This window comes from Thalassophryne amazonica, chromosome 22 (assembly GCF_902500255.1).
Source record: "Thalassophryne amazonica chromosome 22, fThaAma1.1, whole genome shotgun sequence".
Lineage (NCBI taxonomy): Eukaryota > Metazoa > Chordata > Actinopteri > Batrachoidiformes > Batrachoididae > Thalassophryne > Thalassophryne amazonica.
In genome coordinates this window covers 1,534,326-1,559,164 of record NC_047124.1, presented here as the reverse complement: position 1 = coordinate 1,559,164, position 24,839 = coordinate 1,534,326, and the positions used below count along the sequence as shown (strand labels likewise).

Here is a 24,839-nt window from a genome sequence, read left to right as displayed (position 1 = left end):
TAGGCCAGAAGCACCAAAGAAACTGACTCCATTGGTCGAGAAGGTCCCGTTGGTATCGGGCAACCAGGAGTGGTTCGAGCTCCATCGGGATTAGCGGTGGGTTTACCAGCCTCGGTTACACCTGCAAACAAAGGTACACACCGTCCAAAGACTTTTTAAGGTTCTTTGTCCAACTCCTGGTTCCTTAATCCTGATCCGGTTCCACCCTCAGACCTGCAGGGTGTTTCATGGGAAGGTCCAACAGCCCTGATCCGGCCCATCAGTGAGGCAGCGGTGGGGGAGGAGGAGGAGCCTGTGTACGCTGTTCCCAGGAAGGACCGCCCCCACAGATTCACCTTGGAGGACTTCACCCTCCACAAGATGCTCGGGAAGGGTAGCTTTGGAAAAGTACAAAAAAAACCCACAAACTGTTTCATGTTTTGTGACAGAGAATGCCGCGTTTATCACAGAAAAGAGCAAATGCAACAAAAACATCATTAATGTATGTCTTTTAAATAATAATAAAAAACTAATAAAGAATTTATACGTACAGAAATAAAACAAACATAACTTTTGTAATGATGACATTTTCTTAATTAGAGCTGAAAACCTAAAGAATAAAAAAATGCATAATACTTGTTTAAACATAGGAAAATAAAACAGCAAAAAATGGATTTATACATTTGTTCTTTTATTTCTGTTCAAATCTCTTTACTTAGAACTATATCCATGTGTAAAAGTATAGAAAGAAACTCAAAATGAAATTGCATAGGAAAAAATTCATCTAATTTTAAAAGGTTTCTAATCAATAAATATTACATATAGAAATACATTTTATTTTATGGAGATGACAGACAGAAATAAGACTACTTGACTGATTAATTTTATACACTGAATAATTCATAGTTATAAATACAAATAAAAAGAAAGGTTATAGATGACAGAGATTTACACAGAAATAAGATTAAATAGATGTGATTTCTTGGTGCATGTCGATGTTAAGACACGGGCAGACCTGTTTCCGTTTGTAACCAGCCTCCGTGCCCTTGTTGTCTTGTTGTAGATGTTTGTCCTCGCATTTTTTTTTTTATTGGTGCCGGTTTTCACATAAAACCACAGGGCCCAGGGGGCACTACAGACAACAAGCAGAGGCACAAAAGCTTTTGTTTGTTTTCTCTGTGGTTGCAGGTGTTTTTAGCCGAGCTGAAGAAGACAGGGCAGTTTTTTGCGGTGAAGGTGCTAAAGAAGGACGTGGTCCTGATGGACGATGATGTTGAGTGCACCATGGTAGAGCGGAGGGTCCTCTCCTTGGCCTGGGAAAACCCTTTCCTGACCCACCTTTACTGCACCTTTCAGACTAAGGTAAAGGTTCAGATGTTCAGCTGTCATCTGCACGCGCCTCCTCCTCTGACCTCTGTGTGTCTGGATCCAGGAGAACCTCTTCTTCGTGATGGAGTACCTCAACGGGGGCGATCTCATGTTCCACATCCAGAACTGCCAAAAGTTTGACTTGCACAGATCCATGTGGGTATCCAGTGCACAGACACGCCATCAGACACGAGCTGCACGTGAGGTTTCAGCTGGTGTCACACTTAAAACACGACACAAACACCATCCATGAGGACGGTGATGACAGAGGTCACAGGGGCCACCTTGTTCAGGATCCTGGTACAGTCTGACCTCGGTGATACTCACCCCTAAAACAGACCTTTGGCTAACCTTGCTAGGGCAATTCCAGTTGAGTCTAAATCAAGATGAAGATCGAATTCCTTGCTGATGAATCTGCTGACCTTGACTTTTGCCAAAATTAACCTTTCAAGGTCAGTTTTGAGGTCAACCTTCATCCACATATCAAATTTAGTATGAGCCAGAGGCCCTGGGAGGCGTCAGCCAACAATCATACAGACATGAGCTTGACCCCAATGATTGACCTTTGACCTCTCTTAACTGTGTCAGATTTGGTGGACACAAGACTGTAAATTAATATGTTGACCTTTCACCCAATGATGTTCACTTTCACTCGACCTCACCTGGGTGATTCTGGACCGCACCTACACGTGTGCCAAAGTTGGTGAATGTTGACCTTTGACCTAAAGACCTTGACCTTTGCTAAAAAAAAAAAAAAAATCCTTGTTTGTGCCTTTTTAAACTTCTGCTTTGCAGTTTTGAGTTCAGGAGAAATCGACGAGTTGGTTTGTTGTAGAATCCTGATCTGCTGCGTTCATCTTTCTCCATGCAGCTTCTACGCCGCTGAGATCATCTGTGGACTTCAGTTCCTGCACACGAAGGGAATCATTTACAGGTACCGCCTGAGCAGGAACCACACGTTGTCATGAACAGTGAAGGTTCCAAAGAGACAAACACTGTTTTTTTGTCTTTGGCTCCTGCAGGGACCTGAAACTGGACAACGTTCTGCTGGACACTGAGGGTCACATCAAGCTCGCAGACTTCGGCATGTGCAAAGAGAACATGCAGGAAGACTCACGGACCTCCACGTTCTGTGGGACGCCTGACTACATTGCCCCAGAGGTGAACACCACCTCCACGCTAACAGCTGTAGCTGCATAGGAACACGGTTCTTATCATGTGTTTGCGTCTCAGATTCTGCTGGGTCAGAAGTACAACGCCTCTGTGGACTGGTGGTCGTTTGGCGTGCTGCTCTACGAGATGCTAATTGGACAGTCTCCGTTCCACGGCCGCGATGAGGAGCAGCTCTTTCAGTCCATACGAACAGACAACCCCTTCTACCCCCGCTGGCTCACCAAAGACACCATAGACATTCTGGTCAAGGTCAGAGGTCACATGCTCGTTTTCCTGTGTTGCACAAAGTGACGCGTGGTTGAAGTCATGAGATCATAAACTACATGTCGTCCACAATGTCAACATTCTGTCAAAGTTTTAATCTGTAACTGTGTAACGTGCAAATGGAACACCAGAAAGATAATGAGCGTGCACGGCAACGAACGAACGAACAAACCAACCAACCCAGTGTTAAATGAAAAATTGTCCATCAACACAGACAGACAACAACAACGATCAGTCATTTAACTAATCAATTGATCGATTTAAGGGAGATACGTTATCATTTAATGGCACATATTAGTAATTACAGAGCACAAAAAGTCCTTTAAGGGAACCAAGAATGCTGAAAGAATGAAATAATTACAGGGAACTAATCTGCAATTAAAGGTTACTAATCAACAGTTGGTAATAAAGGGAACTAAGTAATGTGACTGAACTTGTTAGAAATCTGAGTACACTATCAGGTCTGGATAACTGGTTCAGCTGGACACAAATGCAGGACTCTGACAACAAGCTCTGTAGGTAAAAGTTGTTTACTGAAACAGTAAATGGGGTCCGGTACACAGTGAAGCAGTCCAACAAGAATATCAAAGTCAAAAACATCAGGCAAAGGCGTGGTCGAGGATACAGGCAGGTAGTCAGAACACACGAAAGGCAAGCAGGTCGAGAATACAAACAGAGCTGGAGAGAAGGCACGAGGTGCATCAATCTGGCAAATGACAAGAGGAACGGAGGAGCTGAAATAAACCCAGGTGATGAGGTGCTGATTAGGAACAGGTGTGCGTGGAATGAACCAGGAGGAGGGCGTGACCAGAGGGAGAGAGAAACACCCACCACCAAGAGTCAGCAGAGACAGACAAGAGAGAAAGGGACAGACAGAACCAACAGGAAAACCCCCAACAAGAGACTAAACATAACAGAACCAACAAACCAAGACAAGAAGCACAGCAAACAAAGCCCAGTCCTGACGTACATGAGTTGATTAGTTGGTGGGCATAAATTACATACCTTGAAGTAAAAATATTATTAATGATCTACTAATGAGGAGCAAGAAATGGCTATTTAGAGGATTTGAATTAAGAGACTAAAGATTTAAAGTCTAAAGAGTTTTTAACTCTAGACTTTATTAATAATTTGAGGGTACAAATTACTAATTCAAGGACACAAATAGCACAATAATGAACAAATCAGTAAATTCATGGCACACAAAATAATAATAAACTATTATTCCAAAGGCACCGATTTCAATAAGTAGACAGAAGAAAGTTATTTGACTGTGAAAATGTAATGATTTGAAGACATAAACTTATTTTAGTGAAGCAATTAGTAATTTATGATCATAAAAGCAAACTATTAATTCAAGGACACTAATCAATAATTTGACAGTAGATTTATTCATTTTAGAGCATGAATTAAGTATTCTAATCCAATCCCATTTGGATGGTCTTTGGCCCCTGCAGGGACCTGAAGCTGATCCTAACCCAAAGTTTTGAATGATTACTTCTATGGCACAAATCAATCATTTGACTGAGCAAATTTATTAATTTGGGGACATAAAGTGAGTAATCTGAGTGCACTAGTTAGCAATTTATGATCATAAATACCTATTAAATCAAATTCACAAATTAGTAATGAGATGTCACACTCATATTTTAAGGGAATGGATGAAAAACCAACAAACCAACCGTACTGAGTGTCGAGTCTCAGCAGTGGAACATTTGGGAACCAGAAACTGGCGCAGAGAAGAAAATGAGGTTTTTGCTTTGGTGGTGATTAAAGTGTTTGCTGTTTGTGCTGCAGCTCTTCGTCAGGGAGCCCGAGGAGCGTCTCGGAGTGAAGGGCAACATCAGGGAGCACAGCTTCTTCAGTGGCACCAACTGGACCGCCACAGAGAAACGACAGGTGGAGCCACCCTTCAGGCCAACCTTAGTAAGTCCCAGCAGAAGCACCAGGCGCCGGCATGATGTCGTCCATCCGCACACTTGACATAAATATTTTCTCTTCCACTCCCACAGACGTCACCCAGCGACTGCAGCAACTTCGATAAAGAGTTCATCAACGAGAAGCCTCGACTGTCATGTGCCGACCGGACACTCATCAACAGCGTCGACCAGACAATGTTTAGTAACTTCTCCTTCATTAACCCGGACACGACCCGAATAACCGTCGCCAAGCAACCTCACCTTCTCCATTAACCCGGACACGACCCAAATAACCGTCGCCAAGCAACCTCACCTTCTCCTCCATTAACCCGGACACGACCCGAATAACCGTCGCCAAGCAACCTCACCTTCTCCTCCATTAACCCGGACACGACCCGAATAACCGTCGCCAAGCAACCTCACCTTCTCCTCCATTAACCCGGACACGACCCGAATAACCGTCGCCAAGCAACTTCAACTTCTCCTCCATTAACCCGGACACGACCCGAATAACCGTCGCCAAGCAACCTCAACTTCTCCTCCATTAACCCGGACGCGACCCGAATAACCGTCGCCAAGCAACCTCACCTTCTCCTCCATTAACCCGGACGCGACCCGAATAACCGTCGCCAAGCAACTTCAACTTCTCCTCCATTAACCCGGACACGACCCGAATAACCGTCGCCAAGCAACCTCAACTTCTCCTCCATTAACCCGGACGCGACCCGAATAACCGTCGCCAAGCAACCTCACCTTCTCCTCCATTAACCCGGACGCGACCCGAATAACCGTCGCCAAGCAACTTCAACTTCTCCTCCATTAACCCGGACACGACCCGAATAACCGTCGCCAAGCAACTTCAACTTCTCCTCCATTAACCCGGACACGACCCGAATAACCGTCGCCAAGCAACCTCAACTTCTCCTCCATTAACCCGGACGCGACCCGAATAACCGTCGCCAAGCAACCTCACCTTCTCCATTAACCCGGGCACGACCCGATTAACAGTCGCCAAACATCTTCAACTTTACAACTAAACGGGCCCAAACGGCAACCGGCTCTTCGCTTCATCTCTGCTGCCATTCTCCGTTTTCTGCTTAAAAAAAAAAACTAAAATATTCTTACAAAATCACTCCTGATGCATCTTTAGCCTTCATTTCCAACAGGAAAAGCAGGATTTCAGGTCTGCTATTAAGATCTTGTAATTATTATTAGCTTCGAACTATGACGTAGCATCTCATAAATATGACTCAGTCAACATTTCCTAATTCAGACATTTATCTCATTTTTAGGAGTTACAATCTTTAATTATGAGTTACTATCTTGTTTGGCATCTTGCACTTGTCACTGTTAATGACAACTTCATTTCATAACTATAATTTCTTTTTGTACTTACCTTGTAATTATGTCTCAGACTTTATATTATGACTTTGCCTTAGCATCACTTACTTATGACTTTACACCTTGTAATTGACTTTAAATTTAGCAGTTGCTAATTAGAGCTATCTTGTAATTATGATTTGACATTTAGCAGTTGCTAATTAGAGCTAGCTTATAATTATGATTTGACATTTAGCAGTTGCTAATTAGAGCTAGCTTATAATTATGACTTTTTAGCAGTTACTAATTAGAGCTAGCTTGTAATTATGATGACATTTAGCAGTTACTAATTAGCGCTAGCTTGTAATTATGACTTGAAATTTAGCAGTTGCTAATTAGAGCTAGCTTGTAATTATGACTTTTTAGCAGTTGCTAATTAGAGCTAGCTTGTAATTATGACTTGAAATTTAGCAGTTGCTAATTAGAGCTAGCTTGTAATTATGACTTTTTAGCAGTTGCTAATTAGAGCTAGCTTGTAAATATGACTTGAAATTTAGCAGTTGCTAATTAGAGCTAGCTTGTAATTATGACTTTTTAGCAGTTGCTAATTAGAGCTAGCTTGTAATTATGACTTGAAATTTAGCAGTTGCTAATTAGAGCTAGCTTGTAATTATGACTTTAGCAGTTGCTAATTAGAGCTAGCTTATATTATGATTTGACATTTAGCAGTTGCTAATTAGAGCTAACATAATTATTACTTGACATTTAGCAGTCGCTAATTAGAGCTAGCTTGTAATTATGACATTTAGTAGTTACTAATTAGAGCTAGCTTGTAATTATGACATTTAGCAGTTACTAATTAGAGCTAGCTTTTAATTATGATGACATTTAGCAGTTACTAATTAGAGCTAGCTTTTAATTATGACATTTAGCAGTTACTAATTAGAGCTAGCTTTTAATTATGACGACATTTAGCAGTTACTAATTAGAGCTAGCTTGTAATTATGCCTTTTTAGCATTTGTTAATTAGAGCCAGCTTGTAATTATGACATTTAGCAGTTACTAATGATGACATTTAGCAGTTACTAATTAGAGCTAGCTTGTAATTATGACATTTAGCAGTTACTAATTAGAGCTAGCTTGTAATTATGACATTTAGCAGTTACTAATTAGAGCTGGCTTGTAATTATGATGACATTTAGCAGTTACTAATTAGAGCTAGCTTGTAATTATGACATTTAGCAGTTACTAATTAGAGCTAGCTTGTAATTATGACATTTAGCAGTTACTAATTAGAGCTAGCTTGTAATTATGACATTTAGCAGTTACTAATTAGAGCTAGCTTGTAATTATGATGACATTTAGCAGTTACTAATTAGAGCTAGCTTGTAATTATGCCTTTTTAGCATTTGTTAATTAGAGCTAGCTTGTAATTATGCCTTTAGCATTTGCTAATTAGAGCTAGCTTATAATTATGACTTTTTAGCAGTTGCTAATTAGCGCTATCTTATGACATTTAGCAGTTGCTAATTAGAGCTAGCTTGTAATTATGACTTTGCATACTGCAATACAACAGAATTCTTTAATAGTAGTTCATAAATACAATTCACTTTATTTCCTAATTGACTTACTCTCATTGATTCAGCATACTGCAGTTATGACTTTGCATCCTCCATGTCTTAGCATCTTGTTCCACTTTGTACTGATGACTTAGCATATGGAAAAAAAAAAAGGCAAAACTTAGCATGTAAAAAAAAAAAACGTTAGCATATTGTAAAAAAAAAACCCTTAGCATATCATTAAAAAACAGCATATTGTTAAAAAACACTTAGCCTATTGAAAAAAAAAATGTTAAAAAAATAATAAAGTCAGCATAACGTAATTAACTCTTAGCATCTTCTCGTCCAAAGGTTCACTAGTCTGTATGTATTTACTCCAACTTAAGCTGTCACAATTCTGACTCAATCCTGAAGGTTGGATAATTGGCATTTGAATTAAATTCCAAAGTCTTAATTCTGTAATATTGTGTACATAGCGTAAATTTTGCCGGATACGGCAAACACGCAGCAATATTTGACTGGATCTCCTCGCTGATTGGCTATAGTTCAAATGACGTCATTGTAGAGGGTATTTCAGCATCGCGGCATTGAGTGTTGGTGCTAATTTTTCATCTTTTAATGCCATTTTGGGTCATAAAGTCATTTGAATCAGAACAGAAAATCACCGACTGGTGGAGGGATTGATGTCATTGTAGAGGGTATTTCAACATGGCGGTGCCCCTTAGCATTGCGTGTTGGTGCTTTTTCTTCTTTTAATGTTTTAGGTGCCATAAAGTCGTTTGAATCGGAACAGAAAATCACCTACTGGCGGAGGATTCTCGGACGCTAAAAGCAGCTCAAAAACGTGGCATAGCTGTGCCCAAGAATGACACCATTAAGTTTTTTTGCAGTCTTGGTAATTTTCTGTGTCAGAAGGGGATGATAAACAACTTATTTTTTATTTGGCCTTAAGTGGCCTCAATTTGTGTAGCTAACATTTTAAAACATTCAAAATGCCATGGTAAACAGAAATAATCTCTTAGATTTGTGATTTACAAAACCTGCAAATTCAAGACAGAATAAAAACAAAAATACAGAAGTCGGCACGTGTGTTTATCCTGTTTATTCTGTCAGTGTCATGTCTGCAAAACCTTCGATCAGTCCACCCCTGAAAATAGTGAATGGTAAAATATGCCAATTTTCAATAATGAAAATCACCAATATCGAGCTACTATCATGAAAGTGAAACAAGGAGATCTTAAACTCCGATCGCCTTCAAGTTCCCGGCTGAGCACTGCCATTCCGTTCCATCGTCAATAAATTTAGACAGCCAGCAAAACGGCGGGTTGCACTGTTTTGCTGGTGCCGTGTACGGCGAAATATTGTCCAGTTCAACTTTGCAGAGGGCGCCACCATGTTGAAATAAACTCTATGATGACGTCATTTGAACTAGTCAATCAGCGAGGAGATCCGGTCAATAACTCTAGGTGCGTATTTGCCGTATCCGGCAAAATATACACTGCTTATTGCCTATGACATTTACACTGTACGGTGCATCTTTATAACCAGCGAAGTTATAAATTGACATGTTTTTTTTATATTAAAATAATTTACTGTCACATCACAGATGAAAGAAATGTCTTTAATTGTAATGAAATGCAGATGTAAGTACACAGCTAGTTGTGCAGCCTACTCAAACGTGGCATCAAAATGTATTCATTTATTGACCTGAACCTTTGGCCTAGTGTACCTTCAGACTTGTGGGATGTTCCTTTCTATAATTTAACATCTTGTTGTGACATAACATCTTGTAATTAAGAGTAACTAATAATTAGTTTTTGTGTAACTATAATTTAGCATCTCATATTACAACTTGTAATTAAGACAGCAACTTGGAATTACAAGTTTTTTCAGTGATTTATCATCATTGTGATATTACAGCTTTTATTTAAGACAGTAACTCAATTAAAAGACAGTATTTTGTAATTCCGAACTAGCATTTCATGTTTTTGTTACATAGCATCTCAATTATGACTCAGCCTCTTCTGTGATTTAGCTTCTCTAATTACAATGGTATTTTTTTTCACGATGACTTAGTACCTCATGAGTCAGCAAACATATGACTCATACTGTTTGTGTTGGTACACTGATCACTGCAGATGCTCCACTAAACTTTGTACATCAGAATGTTAGTCACTGAATTTGTGCTCATAATGAACTTATTTTACCTCATTTTGTGTAAATAAATGTAATGATATTTGTAGATGTGTAGCAGAGGACATATTTTGTTAACATTTTTTTTCTCCCTATTGTACCCTGTCATTCTTTAACATAATGTGGTAACATACTGTGTGGAACAGCTTTTAGTGATGTCACGGTCCTGACCTGTACAGTAAAAAAATTAAAAATTTTTGAAGGCTGTTGTGTTTGTTCATTTACGTGTCAAAGTGAACAAACAGATGAACAGAAGACTGAATTCCTACGTTATTCTGTGCAGAAACTATTAAAGATAAACACAAAATCTGTATTTGTCCTAAAGGGGGACCAGAGGACTCGTTCACCGGGGACATAAATAGATTTAAATAGATACCTTTTGCAGGAATCAGAGAACAACTTCTAAACAAAGTCAAATTAAACTAGGGGAGAATACAATGTTTAGCGTGCTACATTTAGTTGATATATCTCATTATGAAGCTGCGGAGTGTTTCATATGGTCACATTCAGGTCGGTCCTGCAGACTGGATGCTGCTGGTGAATTTGACGCGGTGAAACAAACCTGTGAGGTAACGGCATAAAAGTGTCACCACAACTAAAATGTAAACACTATGAGGTTAATTTAAGCACAAATAATCAGGTTCCGTCTAAATGTTTTTAGTGTGTTGTGTTGTCATGGTAACCACATCATGTATGTGGTACAACTTTCTTTTAACACTTTTTTTTGCATCATTTCTACATCACTGCCCGAACCAAGATGATCAAAACCTTATTGAAATAAATGACTCAGCATCTCATAGTTACTGCTTCCATAAATTGCTTTGGTAACTATGACTCAGCACGTCTTAATTATGAGGTAACACGGTTTGATAATGTGCCTAAAGTGGTTGATTAACTGGATTCCAGACTTTCAACAGACAAAACAACAAAGAATCAAACGGTGCAGAGAAAACCAACGGTTCAGCTCCACATTTTATTATCTCCACAACCGCTGATAAAAGTTCACTGTGAAAAGCTGAAACCTGCACTCAAAGTCTTATTTTCCCTCCGGCTGCACTTGAACAGTAAACCAGCAGCTGACACATTCGACAGAACCCGTTCTTACACACGTGGGCGCGTGAGTAACGCCTTTAAAGTTCTTCATCGAGTCAATAAAAATCTCCACATCTTGAGTCAAACATTTTCTGCTGCAGATCTTTACGTTTCAGGAACGTTCAGCCAACATCAGACAGGATGTGCGTTTTTATATGCAGGAGGCAACATGGGGTCATTAAGATTTTCATGCAACACCTACAGTCCGTGCGCAAGACCTGCACAGCAACAAAAGTTACTGAAGTTACTGTTAGGAGTAAGTAGTGAAAACTTTCACACGCAGGGTTTAACTTCAGGAAGCAGTCTGACATTTGACCCCAGTGAGTGACCTCTGGTGACCCTGCTTTCACTGAAATACAGAGTTTGGTAGAAACTAATAATAGGAGCTGGGAGGATGCCCTTGACCTGGACTTGGAGAACAAACAGGAAGTGATGTCAGCTGCAGTGGAAATCTGTCAGAGCTTCAAAAGGAGAAAAACTGTATTTGGTGATTTCAGAACAGTGTTATATCAACTCTGAACAGAGTGTCAAATCAGTGAATGGACCATGAATAAACAGTATCAAATCAGCTGCATCATCATTTAAAGTCAACTCTACTTGAAGGTATAAATGAACGGAGCGTGGTCAAGATGGCTGAACAGTGTTTTTGATGACTGTGCTTTAACACATTTCTGATTCGACGCCATTTTACTGTTTCAACTCTGTCGGTCCAAAAAAACACACAGTCAACTCTGAGGACAACCTTCTTATGTTCCTATGATGTGCAGCTAAAGTAACAGTAACTTCTGTCCGAATACTTATGGACACAACTGTAGATACAGCTGCAGGGTTTCAGCGCCTCCCGGTGGCGGCGGCACCACTGCGGTGGAGGCTGCGGCTGAGCTGAGGGAAGTGCACAGTGGGGGTTCTGGACGTGGGCCCGTACAGGCCGAGGTTCCTCGCCGCTGCAGACTTCTTGGGCTGCTTTATGCACGGGAACGGTGAGAAGAGCTGCTGCTGCTGAGGGGAGGAGCACGACAACGACACCGGAGTGGACTGAGAGGAGGCAAGGCAGGATTTACTGCAGGATGAGGAGAGTGAGGGAACAGAGGGTGAAGACAGGATGTGTAAGGCGGAGGAGGAGGGGAGAGAAAGAGTCAAGGCATCATTGGCTGATCCAGATGTCTGGAGGCAGGAAGTGGATTCTGGGGCTGAGGAGGAGGGCGGAGTTGGTGAGGAGGAGGGGCTAACAGATGAGGGAAGCGGGGACGGGCTGGTGGTGGACTGAGAGGGAGACATGATGCAGGAGTGACAGGACGACGGAGCAGTGATGGGACACAGTCCGTCAGAGGCAGAGTTTGTTTCAGAACCGGACGTGTTGGACTCTTGGTTTCTGTGTGAAGATGGCGGTGGAGGGAGGAGGAGAGGAACCCGGTGCGCCGGTGGAGAGGATGCTGAAGAGTTTGAGGAGGTGAGGCCCGACTCAGCATCAAGATCCAGAGAGCCCAAACGCTTCATGGCTTCATCTTCTTCCTCTGGAGAAGGTTCTTCAGAAGCTGACCCCGTAAGAGACGAACCACGTGACAGCGACGCGTCACTTCTGCCTCGATTTTGGTTTTCACCCTCTTTCTTCTCTTCTGCTTCCTCTCCAGTCTTCATTATCACAGATCCTTCCTCTTCTTCTGCTCCCTCAGGACCTCCAAAGCCCAGTTGGGCTCGGGCCCTGGCGACATTCTGGCAGTGAACCCGGACATAAGCACGCCAGGGTGATCCCGCGCTTCCTCCGGAGCTCCTCGGTGGCCCGGTGTTGGAGGACACCGAACCGGTGCACTGCCTGGCTGGGGAGCCCTGGGCGTGTGGGAAAGCAGCGGCTCGGGCCCCTGAGAGAGACGACGGAGATGCAAACGTGGGTCTGGAAGTGGCGGGAGCACCGCGGGGCTTCCGACCAAGGAGGAGGTGGTTGATGACCGTGTTGGAAGGGTTGAGCTGGGAGGCCAGCACACGTGTGGCAGGGCACTTATCTGGAGGGGATCAGACAAAAGCAAACATTATCTCACCTCCACTGGTCCAACACATCCGTGTCCACGTGACACGAGAAAGAATCATCTGTGGAAACAGAGTCACTTCCACACACAGGCAAACAGGCCGCCTCCAGCTCCTCACAATAATCAACACTTTAATTACATTCCACACTTAACTGTCCAACAACACAGAATACAAACCAGAGAGGAGGCACTGAGCGTGCACGCCTCCACCACACCAGCCTGTCTCTGACTCCAGACAGTCTTACAGCTCTGCCCAGGTGAAGACCCACAAACTTCCAAAAAAAAAAAAAAAAAAGGAAAAACCTGCAAGCCCTGAAACTGAGTTGATGCTTCTGCACAGCTGACTTTAAATGTAAATCTACTATATTTAAATAAAAATAAGCTAACAAAACCACACTTCTCTACAAAAGATTATATATATATATATATATATATATATATACACACACACACACACACACACACACACACACACATACATACAACTCCTGGCAAAAATGATGGAATCACCGGCCTCGGAGGATGTTCATTCAGTTGTTTAATTTTGTAGAAAAAAGCAGATCACAGACATGACACAAAACTAAAGTCATTTCAAATGGCAACTTTCTGGCTTTAAGAAACACTATAAGAAATCAGGAAAAAAAAATTGTGGCAGTCAGTAACAGTTACTTTTTTAGACCAAGCAGAGGAAAAAAAAAAAATATGGAATCACTCAATTCTGAGGAAAAAAAATGATGGAATCATGAAAACCAAAAGAACGCTCCAACACATCACTAGTATTTTGTTGCACCACCTCTGGCTTTTGTAACAGCTTGCAGTCTCTGAGGCATGGACTTAATGAGTGACAAACAGTACTCTTCATCAATCTGGCTCCAACTTTCTCTGATTGCTGTTGCCAGATCAGCTCTGCAGGTTGGAGCCTTGTCATGGACCATTTTCTTCAACTTCCACCAAAGATTTTCAATTGGATTAAGATCCGGACTATTTGCAGGCCATGACATTGACCCTATGTGTCTTTTTGCAAGGAATGTTTTCACAGTTTTTGCTCTATGGCAAGATGCATTATCATCTTGAAAAATGATTTCATCATCCCCAAACATCCTTTCAATTGATGGGATAAGAAAAGTGTCCAAAATATCAATGTAAACTTGTGCATTTATTGATGATGTAATGACAGCCATCTCCCCAGTGCCTTTACCTGACATGCAGCCCCATATCATCAATGACTGTGGAAATTTACATGTTCTCTTCAGGCAGTCATCTTTATAAATCTCATTGGAACGGCACCAAACAAAAGTTCCAGCATCATCACCTTGCCCAATGCAGATTCGAGATTCATCACTGAATATGACTTTCATCCAGTCATCCACAGTCAACGATTGCTTTTCCTTAGCCCATTGTAACCTTGTTTTTTTCTGTTTAGGTGTTGATGGCTTTCGTTTAGCTTTTCTGTATGTAAATCCCATTTCCTTTAGGCGGTTTCTTACAGTTCGGTCACAGACGTTGACTCCAGTTTCCTCCCATTCGTTCCTCATTTGTTTTGTTGTGCATTTTCGATTTTTGAGACATATTGCTTTAAGTTTTCTGTCTTGACGCTTTGATGTCTTCCTTGGTCTACCAGTATGTTTGCCTTTAACAACCTTCCCATGTTGTTTGTATTTGGTCCAGAGTTTAGACACAGCTGACTGTGAACAACCAACATCTTTTGCAACATTGCGTGATGATTTACTCTCTTTTAAGAGTTTGATAATCCTCTCCTTTGTTTCAATTGACATCTCTTGTGTTGGAGCCATGATTCATGTCAGTCCACTTGGTGCAACAGCTCTCCAAGGTGTGTTCACTCCTTTTTAGATGCAGACTAGCGAGCAGATCTGATTTGATGCAGGTGTTAGTTTTGGGGATGAAAATTTACAGGGTGATTCCATAATTTTTTCCTCAGAATTGAGTGAGTCCATAATTTTTTCCTCTGCTTGGTCTAAAAAAGTAACCGTTACTGACTGCCACAATCTTTTTTTCTTGATTTCTTATAGTGTTTCTTAAAGCCAGAAAGTTGCCATTTGAAACGACTTTAGTTTTGTGTCATGTCTGTGATCTGCTTTTTTTCCTATAAAATTAAACAACTGAATGAACATCCTCCGAGGCCAGTGACTCCATAATTTTTGCCAGGGTTGTATGTATATATATATATATATATATATATATATATATATATATATATATATGCACTTAACTGCAGCTGCAGTGTAAATCATAAGGACAAGTAATTACTAATTATTAATAACTATGCCCCCCCCCACTAAGTCAGCAGGGGACGTAGCTAGTTGTCCACCCCAGACAAAACTGACTCGCTGGTCTTACTGGCCCCCAAAAGGATTCTGACTTGAGGTCCAGCTGTCAGCAGGACTTCTCCTGTAGTCACTGGAGCGCCCAGAGTCAGTGCAATACTTTAAACTGTGGTCCTCCAACCACATTATCTGAAGGAGTAAGAATCTCAAATATTAATCTTCAGACATGAAGATGGGAATAAGATCCACAAAACGGAGACCGTTATTCCGAGTACATTCGACCTGGATTCCTCACTAGTCACATACAGGATTCTTTAAAGTACAGATATGGGCAAAAACCTAAAACTTTCATTAAGACAGAATTTAACACTCATATGACAATGCTCTCAAAATAACTCCTGCAAGCAAAATGCCAGAAGCCACCAAATGCTGCAGCTGATCAGTCCTTTATTTGCTATTATCATTTGAATTGATCAGGTTTTAATTTTCTTCAACCCATGCAGGTTTTTACATCCACCAAGGATGTAATAAAACCATTGTGTTTATGTATTTGTCTGTCTGTTAAGCCCTGGTCCCACTGAATAATAAAGCCAAGAATAATGAGCCACGTATAACATTGTGCAAACAATTAAAAACACTGAGTGAGTGCGTCAGCACACACAGCGCAGCTCATCTGATCGATTACAAGATGTTAAATCCATCATAAATATGTTTTTACAGCTGCTCATAAAAAAGGAATGAACATGCAACTGTTTTACCAAGCTATTACAATATAAACATTACAAATAGTTACCTTTTGTTCCAAAAATGTTCTCCTGCTGCGAGCTAGAGAGTGAGTGAGCGAGAGAGCGAGAGCAAGAAGGCTTAAACGGCCCTCTGTGATTTCTGAAACCATTAGAGGTGTTTTCATCAGCCAAAGTCAGAGAAAATTATTAATCCACTACAAAATAATTAATTTATATACCGAGTCCAGCACAGTAAGTGGGTGGGATTGTCATGACGAAGTGCGTAAGAAGGTGGAGCCAAAATAGCCTGTCCTGTCCTCGTAGCTGCCAGGTGCTCAGATAATGGGCTTCTAACAGCCTCGTCCTCACCACACACGCCTCTAAAATCCTCATTTGTCCTCGCAGTACCTCGTACACAAACTGCCCCACGCTGTTGCTAAATTTTGACCTTCTTCAAATTAGCGCCACACTCAGAGATGAGCCTCGTTAGCTGAATATTCTGCCTCTAAGAGCCTCTATTCTCCCACGATGGTTGAATAACCGGACTCATACCAAAAAACAAAAAAATTGTTGCATGGTTCATTATTCATCCTTCATTATTTGGTGGGACCAGAGCTTTAGCAGGATTACGTCAAAAATACTGCACAAATTTTGAAGTAATTTTCACCACAGATAGATATTAAGCCATGAAAGTCTCCACTGAATGTTGGAGGTGATCCGGGTCCACATTCTGGCTCAGGATTTCACTTTATAGGCCTTTAAGGAGTACGCAGATATTACATTGTGGAATCCGGATCCAGGTAAAGTCCGGGTCACGTTGTGAATCATGTATCTTTTATTTTGTTTTCTCGTTAACCCTTGGCGGATGTCAGAAATCCCAGATTGCTCGTTTAGAATTTAATTTAGCATGCACGTTTGTCCATCGTCTTGTGAGCATTGTACAAATTCAAGCAAGAGCCAAACTATAGACAGACTGTAATTTTCTGAAGCCATCGATTCCCTCAAACTTAATACTTAAAGCACCAGATTTTATATATTATTATTATTATTATTATATGAAATTAAAGTGATTTATTCAAGAATACAGTAAATTAAGGATTTCTTTTTTCTTCAGTATAACATGTTCATTAACATAGGAACTGTGAAACTAAAGTTAGCCATATTAAACAAAAAAAATTTTCAACATTACATTCTTGAACATGAAAATTAGTCATGTGACGACTGATTTTCGTGCTTTATACTCAAAAAATGAGGTCAGCTCCATCTGCTTTGGGAACCGATGGTGTAAGTAGGAAGTTGGTTTCAGGCCAGAAATCACCGTTAGAGAAAACCATCACCGACTTTAAGTAATCTGATTACATTTTTCAGACAGGAAAGACTCAGTAAGAAGTTTAAAGTCGGCCCCAGAACAACTGGTTTGAGAGGCCAGCTGGTCTGAACCCAGTACCATCAGCGTTGTCTTGGTGCTTGATGCGACGGTCCTGAAGAACTTCTGGACTTGTTGCCACTTCAGGTCTGTGTCCTACAAGTTACACACGACCGTCAGACATGGAGGTTTGTGTTTGGATGAAACGGGAACAAGCTCATCTGTTATCACTTTGAAACATTCCTCCAGTGTGTGTGTGTGTGTGTGAGTGTGAGTGAGAGACGACACACGTGTTACTATTAGGACTTCACCTCCACTGGTTACTGATAAGGTTTCCACAGCAGCATCCTGACGCTGTCAGATCGACTCGCACACCTGGCTGAGGGTTTCTCTCACCTGTGTGGATGTAGAGCTGCATAGCCTGCTGCTGCTGCCGCCTCTTGATGCGAGCGTACTGCTTCTTCAGCGCGCTGATGTCGGTGCTCATCCTCTCCATCATCATGCTGTTGATGGCTGCTTGGTGCTCCGCCTTTGCACTTCCGACAGCTCCCACGGCTCCTGGGCTCAGCTCTGCAATGTTCCCCTGCTCGCCTCTCTGATCTGGATTTGAAAAAGTGAGAAAGCACATGCATGGTCTCAGTCCCACAGTTATGAGACACGCCCCCTCCGCGGGTGTCCGGGGTGCGGTGAATGAGTCAGATTGTTAGGATGCAGTTCGCTGTGGCAGCAGGAGTTCTGGAGCATTGATGAGGATTCATTGGTGGTCCAGAAGACGTGTTGCAGTCTGACAACAGTGACCTCGTGTGAGCGAAATGGAAGGATTAAAGTCAATAACAGCTGATAATTCTATGATTTGAAGACAGTGTGAGTAGTTCCCCTGGGATGGTACCAGGACCCAAAGACTCCCAACAGTTTTTTGTACTGAGGTCTTCCATTTGGTTTTCAATGTTCTGTTGTCTCACTTAACATTAAACCATCGTTGTGGTTTTTTTTTTTTTTGGATGTAAAATGCCGTTCTTTTCCTGCTTCGGTTCGTTCTGTCACGCTGTTTGCTTCAAGACACACAGAATGACACAGACGTAAAAGAGCAGCCTCAAAAGATTACAGTAAAGGGCTTTGACTTAAAAACTTTCCAGAATAACACAAATCAGAACAAATCCACTGCAAGTCTTTAAGCTTCTTTGGGTACAGATTTGCTCACCCAGCTGGACTTTCATCCTCTAAACAAGCTGAAGTGACCACTGAAGGCCAAATGGGAAAAATCTTCTTGATGCTTCCAAGATGTTACAGGATGAACATTTGGCTTTTATTTCAGGGGACCACGTCAGACAGCAACTTAGAGGCCACAGGAACACTTTGATGTAAGCAGACTCCACATCAGTCTGTCTTTGATGGCAGTTTGCTGTTTAGATCAAAGTTCATTTAATCTGATGGTTAACTTTGAAACTGTTTTCATACCAATTCAAAGATTTTTTTGTGTTTAAATATTTTTAATTCTAATTTTCATTAGTTATCACAAAACAGTACCAAAACAGAGAAGTGAATAATTATACAAGGAATGATTACAAAATAAAACAATAATAACACCCCAAAACCCACCCTCCCCAGCTGTCACCACAAAAACATATAGAGATATTGCACCGATAGGTCAAATCACATACAACAGTGATAAGTGTTCCAAAAACAGATTGTACGTTGAAAAGTAAATTAACATACAGAAAAAGAAATTAAAAAAAACAGCCATCAAGGACTATACCGATGTCGTTTGGTTATCAAAGAAGATAAAAAAGGATTTCCACACTTTTAAAATTTTTTGCTCTGACCCACGTAATACATATCTAATCTAATCGAGACGAAGATTTACTAGGACCTCTCTTATCCAGTGTGTCAATAAAGGTGGCGCGGGGTCTTTCCACTTTAAAACAATGAGGCGACGTGCCACCAAAGTGGTAAAAGTTATTACCTTATGACCACCCGCTGGGAGCCGTACTTCCCCAGGCAGTACCCCACCTGAAGTGACCCCAAATAGTGCAATTAGAGGATTAAGTGGTATCCTGACTCCCAGTACCATGGACAATGCTTCAAATATGTCCCTCCAGAATCTTTCAAGACAGGAGCAGACCCAAAACATGTGGAGGAGGGTAGCCTGACTAACTTTGCACCTATCACATGTAGCGTCCGTTTGCGGAAACATTTTTGCTAAATTAGATTTGGATATGTGAACTCGATGTACAACCTTAAACTGGATCAGTGAATGGCGTGCACACATGGATGAAGAATTGACCTGTTTTAATATGTCAGCCCACACATTATCATCAATTGGTATCTGAAGGTCTCTGCCCCAAGAATGTTGAATTTTAGAGTCACTAGAGGACACAGAGTCCAGTTGCTTAATGATAAAAGAAATTGCCCCTTTCTTTTCGACACCAAAATTGAAAATATGATCCAAAATACCTTTAATTGGTTTGTGTGGAAAAGATTTCCGGATGCCCCCTGGACGCCTCGCTGGAGAGGTGTTCCGGGCACGTCCCATTGGGAGGAGGCCCCGGGGAAGACCCAGGACACGCTGGAAGGATTACATCTCTCGGCTGGCTTGGGAACGCCTTGGGGTTCCCCCGGAGGAGCTGGGGGAGGTGTGTGGGATCGGGAGATCTGGGCGGCTTTGCTTGAGCTGCCTGCCCCCGCGACCCGACTCCGGATAAAGCGGAAGAAAATTAATGGATGGATGGATGGTCTGTGTGGAAACTCTGATACAGTCTCCTTCACATAGTCTCTAGCCTGTAGGTATCTAAAAAAGTTAGATGCAGGTAAAGTAAATTTCTGGGATAGTTGTTCGAAAGATGCAAACTTCCCTTCTATATAAAAATCGGCTAGAGTTTTAATGCCCTTTTTGTGCCAGATTGTGAAAGTATTGTCAAGCAGTGAGGGCTGGAAAAGATGATTTTGTGCTATTGAACCAAACAGTGCACCTTGCTGTAATTTGTAATGCTTTCTAAATTGTACGTAGATTTTACATGAATGCATAACTATGGATTTTACGTCTGGAATACTAGGCAAATTTACTGGCATGGGTGTATTTATATCATATTTATCTAATAGATTACAATTTGTTCATGTAAATGGGGAATCTTCACAGACTAAGGTTACTTATGGAGTTCCACAAGGTTCTGTGCTAGGACCAATTTTATTCACTTTATACATGCTTCCCTTAGGCAGTATTATTAGACGGCATTGCTTAAATTTTCATTGTTACGCAGATGATACCCAGCTTTATCTATCCATGAAGCCAGAGGACACACACCAGTTAGCTAAACTGCAGGATTGTCTTACAGACATAAAGACATGGATGACCTCTAATTTCCTGCTTTTAAACTCAGATAAAACTGAAGTTATTGTACTTGGCGCCACAAATCTTAGAAACATGGTGTCTAACCAGATCCTTACTCTGGATGGCATTACCCTGACCTCTAGTAATACTGTGAGAAATCTTGGAGTCATTTTTGATCAGGATATGTCATTCAAAGCGCATATTAAATATGTAGGACTGCCTTTTTGCATTTACGCAATATCTCTAAAATCAGAAAGGTCTTGTCTCAGAGTGATGCTGAAAAACTAATTCATGCATTTATTTCCTCTAGGCTGGACTATTGTAATTCATTATTTTCAGGTTGTCCTAAAAGTTCCCTAAAAAGCCTTCAGTTAATTCAAAATGCTGCAGCTAGAGTACTGACGGGGACTAGAAGGAGAGAGCATATCTCACCCATATTGGCCTCTCTTCATTGGCTTCCTGTTAATTCTAGAATATAATTTAAAATTCTTCTTCTTACTTATAAGGTTTTGAATAATCAGGTCCCATCTTATCTTAGGGACCTCATAGTACCATATCACCCCAATAGAGCGCTTCGCTCTCAGACTGCAGGCTTACTTGTAGTTCCTAGGGTTTGTAAGAGTAGAATGGGAGGCAGAGCCTTCAGCTTTCAGGATCCTCTCCTGTGGAACCAGCTCCCAATTCAGATCAGGGAGACAGACACCCTCTCTACTTTTAAGATTAGGCTTAAAACTTTCCTTTTTGTTAAAGCTTATAGTTAGGATTGGGTCAGGTGACCCTGAACCATCCCTTAGTTATGCCGCTATAGACTTAGACTGCTGGGGGGTTCCCATGATGCACTGAGTGTTTCTTTCTCTTTTTGCTCTGTATGCACCACTCTGCATTTAATCATTAGTGATTGATCTCTGCTCTCTTCCACAGCATGTCTTTTTCCTGGTTCTCTCCCTCAGCCCCAACCACTCCCAGCAGAAGACTGCCCCTCCCTGAGCCTGGTTCTGCTGGAGGTTTCTTCCTGTTAAAAGCGAGTTTTTCCTTCCCACCGTCGCCAAATGCTTGCTCACAGGGGGTCGTTTTGACCGTTGGGGTTTTTCCGTAATTATTGTATGGCTTTTGCCTTACAATCTAAAGCGCCTTGGGGCAACTGTTTGTTGTGATTTGGCGCTATATAAATCAAATTGATTTGATTTATGTTTTGTACATTAGTAATTCATTTTACACATAATTTTACATTATTTTTGATAAGAAATAAATTCAAGCACCAAACAAAATCTGAGGAACCACTTGGGAGCCAAAACAGCCATCTCTTTAGTGAGCTGATCCATAAGAACTATATAAATAAAATTGATTGATTGATTGATTGATGGGTGAAGCTAAAAAGGCAGATAAATTTACCATAATACATGAATGCTTTTCCATGGATACCCACAAGGGGCAATTCTCATCTAATTTGCAGTGCACCCAAAAACATCATAGAATGCAAATTTGCAGCTCAATAGTATTGTCTGAAATTTGCAAGAGCTAGACCTCCATTTTGTTTGTTTTTGTTTTTTTTTGCAAAAAAACCTTACGTAGACGAGGATTCTTGCCATTCCAAATAAACCATGATAAAGCTGAATCCAGTTTTTTAAAGTAACTCCCAGGAATAAATAAGGACAAACACTAAAACAAGTATAGGTATTTTGGAAGTATAGTCATGTTAATCGAATTAATCCTACCTATAAGTGAAATAGGAAGGGCAGACCAGGTTAAAAGGTCCCGCTTAGTTTTGTTTAAAAGCTTCCCAAAACCTTTTTCAAATAGGTCAGAAAAATTCTTTGTCATTACAATACCAAGGTAAGTGAAGTATTCTCAGGTAACTTTAAATGGGACTTGAATCCGCTAAATTTAGAGGCATTAACTCACTTTTTTGCAAATTTAACTTATACCCAGAGACCTCCCCAAATCGATGTAAAGTATCAATAATTTGAGGGATTGTAAACTCAGCATTTGATACATATAAAAGGAGGTCGTCAGCATACAAAGAGATCTTATGTACTAGATTTCCCCTGAGGATACCCGAAATAGAGTGATTCGCCCTTATAGCAACCGCGAGTGGCTCTATAGCCAGAACAAATAAAAGTGGGCTAAGGGGACAGCCTTGTTTAGTCCCACGCTCTAACAAAAAAGGCTCAGAATATAGATTATTAGTCAACACCCTAGCAGAGGGAGATGAATACAGCAGCCGAACCCATGCAGTGAAAGATGCTCCAAATCCAAATTTGACCAGGGTCTGGAAAAGGACGTCCCATTCAACCCTGTCGAATGCCTTCTCTGCATCCATAGAAAGAAGGCAGGCAGAATCACAAGGGGAATACATAATGTTTAACAGACGTCGATTATTAAAGAAAAGGGGCTTTTTTTTTTATAAAGCCAGACTGATCATCCGAGATGATGCAAGGTAGAATCTTTTCTAAGCGGAGTGAAAGAATTTTTGCCAGTATTTTATAATCGGAGTTTAGCAAGGAGATTGGCCTGTAGCAACCACATTCTACTGGATCTTTCCCTTTTTCTTTTTTTTTTTTAACAAAAGCGAAATGCACACCTGGTTGAGAGTAGGAGGAAGTTGACCAGACGAGTAGGCTTCAGCATAAACCTTTGTCAAAAACGGGGATAGTTGTTCACTAAAGGTCTGATAAAATTCATTTGTAAAACCATCAAGGCCTGGAGCCATTTTAGTTTTCAGCAAGTTAATGGCCAAGCAGATCTCTTTCTGAGTTATTGGTCTATCCATAGTAGCGATCTGATCTACAGAGAGTGTAGGCAAGTCTAAGTTTTGAAAAAAGATGCAATTAGATTCAGATCTGGGTTACAAGAAGTGTATAAATTTGTATAAAAATCCTTAAAGGCATTGTTTATTCCCTGTTGATCTGTATGGACTGTCCCATCTTGTGCCTGTACCCCATTTATAAGCTGCTTTGCCCTTGCTCCTTTCAATTGTCTGGCCAAAATTTCTCCAGCTTTGTCTCCATGTTCGTACACCGTGCTTCTATTTTTAATTAGGAGATTTTCAATATAATGAGAGGAAAGCAAATCATACTCAGTCTTAAGTTTAAGACGCTGTTTCTCCATCTTCTGAGATGGGGTCTGGGTGTTTATAATGTCAATCTGTGAAATTTATTTATCCAGTATTTCTTGTTGTGTCAAAGTGCTTTTCCTTTTACTAGCTACATATGAAATTATTTGGCCTCTTAAAAAGGCTTTCAATGTTTCCCAGACAATTGAGATGGACACCCCTGGGGTCACATTAAACTCCAAAGACGAGGTTATTTCCGCTGTAATAAACTTAACAAATTTTTCATCTGACAAAAGCAAAGGGTTGAACCTCCAACACTTTTTAATGCTGCTACCACCGGGCAACCTCAGGGTCAACACTAATGGGGCATGATCCGAGATTAAGATAGTTTTGTATTCACAAGCTTGCACATACTGGGTGAGATTGCCATCAATGGAAAAAATAATCTATCCGGCTGTAGGAGTTATGGACATGCGAGAAAAATGAGTATTCTTTGTTGTATGGATGTAAAAAGCACCATACATCAGAAATTCCATATTCCAAAAGAAAGGCTTGCATGCAGATAGCTGAATTTGACTGCCTGCTGCCCTGTCTACAGGAGGATCTGTCCAGCACCAGGTCCATACAAAAGTTAAAATCTCCACCGAATATGAGCAAGTGCGAATTTAGGTCAGGAATCAATGTGACAACTCCTTGAAAAAACAAAGAACAATCAAAATTGGGTGCATATATATATTAACCAGTGCAACCTTCATGCCACATAGGAAACCAGTAACCACCAAATATTGTCCGTTGGCATCAGACCGTGAGCTAGAGTGCACGAAATGTGTATCCTTACTTATACTTATGGCCATGCCTCTCAACTTGGCTTAAAAGGTACAGTAGATGTGAAATATTGACCAGCCCATCCAGTTCTTAATCGCAATTGATCTGAGTTTTTTTAGGTGAGTTTCCTGGAGAAACGCTATATTAGCTTTTAATTGCTTGAGATGGGTCATGACCTTCTTGCGTTTAATTGGGTGGTTTAAGCCCTTAACATTCCAGCTGAATGTCAAGCTGTGAGAAAACTATCCGACCTTTTTATTTTTTTCAAAAACTATATGGATTTGAATCACGTGCGCTTGCATCAGACAAGCTTGAACCTTCGTGCACATGCGTGAGTTTTTTCACGCCTGTCGGTTGCGTCATTCGC

The 24,839-nt window shown here is 41.0% G+C and overlaps 2 protein-coding genes across 6 annotated transcripts in view; one reads left to right on the top strand and one right to left on the bottom strand.

Annotated features, from left to right (window-relative positions):
- prkcq (protein kinase C, theta) overlaps positions 1 to 11,567 on the top strand; it is a 29,990-nt gene extending 18,423 nt beyond the window's left edge. Inside the window, 9 exon segments of the mRNA XM_034163158.1 lie at positions 4 to 133; positions 212 to 387; positions 1,168 to 1,341; positions 1,412 to 1,503; positions 2,219 to 2,281; positions 2,370 to 2,508; positions 2,581 to 2,769; positions 4,582 to 4,710; positions 4,797 to 11,567. Coding sequence (XP_034019049.1) covers positions 4 to 133; positions 212 to 387; positions 1,168 to 1,341; positions 1,412 to 1,503; positions 2,219 to 2,281; positions 2,370 to 2,508; positions 2,581 to 2,769; positions 4,582 to 4,710; positions 4,797 to 4,976 — 1,272 coding nt within the window. The 3' untranslated portion in view covers positions 4,977 to 11,567.
- The window catches only part of tbc1d30 (TBC1 domain family, member 30), a 61,457-nt gene continuing 47,947 nt past the window's right edge, over positions 11,330 to 24,839 (bottom strand). For 3 of the 5 annotated variants that reach the window (XM_034163146.1, XM_034163148.1, XM_034163149.1), the window contains 3 exons: positions 17,664 to 17,867; positions 17,349 to 17,423; positions 11,330 to 12,867 (listed from right to left, as the gene is read on the bottom strand). In XM_034163146.1, the coding sequence (XP_034019037.1) occupies positions 11,699 to 12,867; positions 17,349 to 17,423; positions 17,664 to 17,867 (1,448 nt within the window). In that variant the 3' untranslated portion in view covers positions 11,330 to 11,698. The remainder of the gene's footprint in view (positions 12,868 to 17,348; positions 17,424 to 17,663; positions 17,868 to 24,839) is intronic. The other 2 variants (XM_034163147.1, XM_034163150.1) reach the window with 1 other exon arrangement.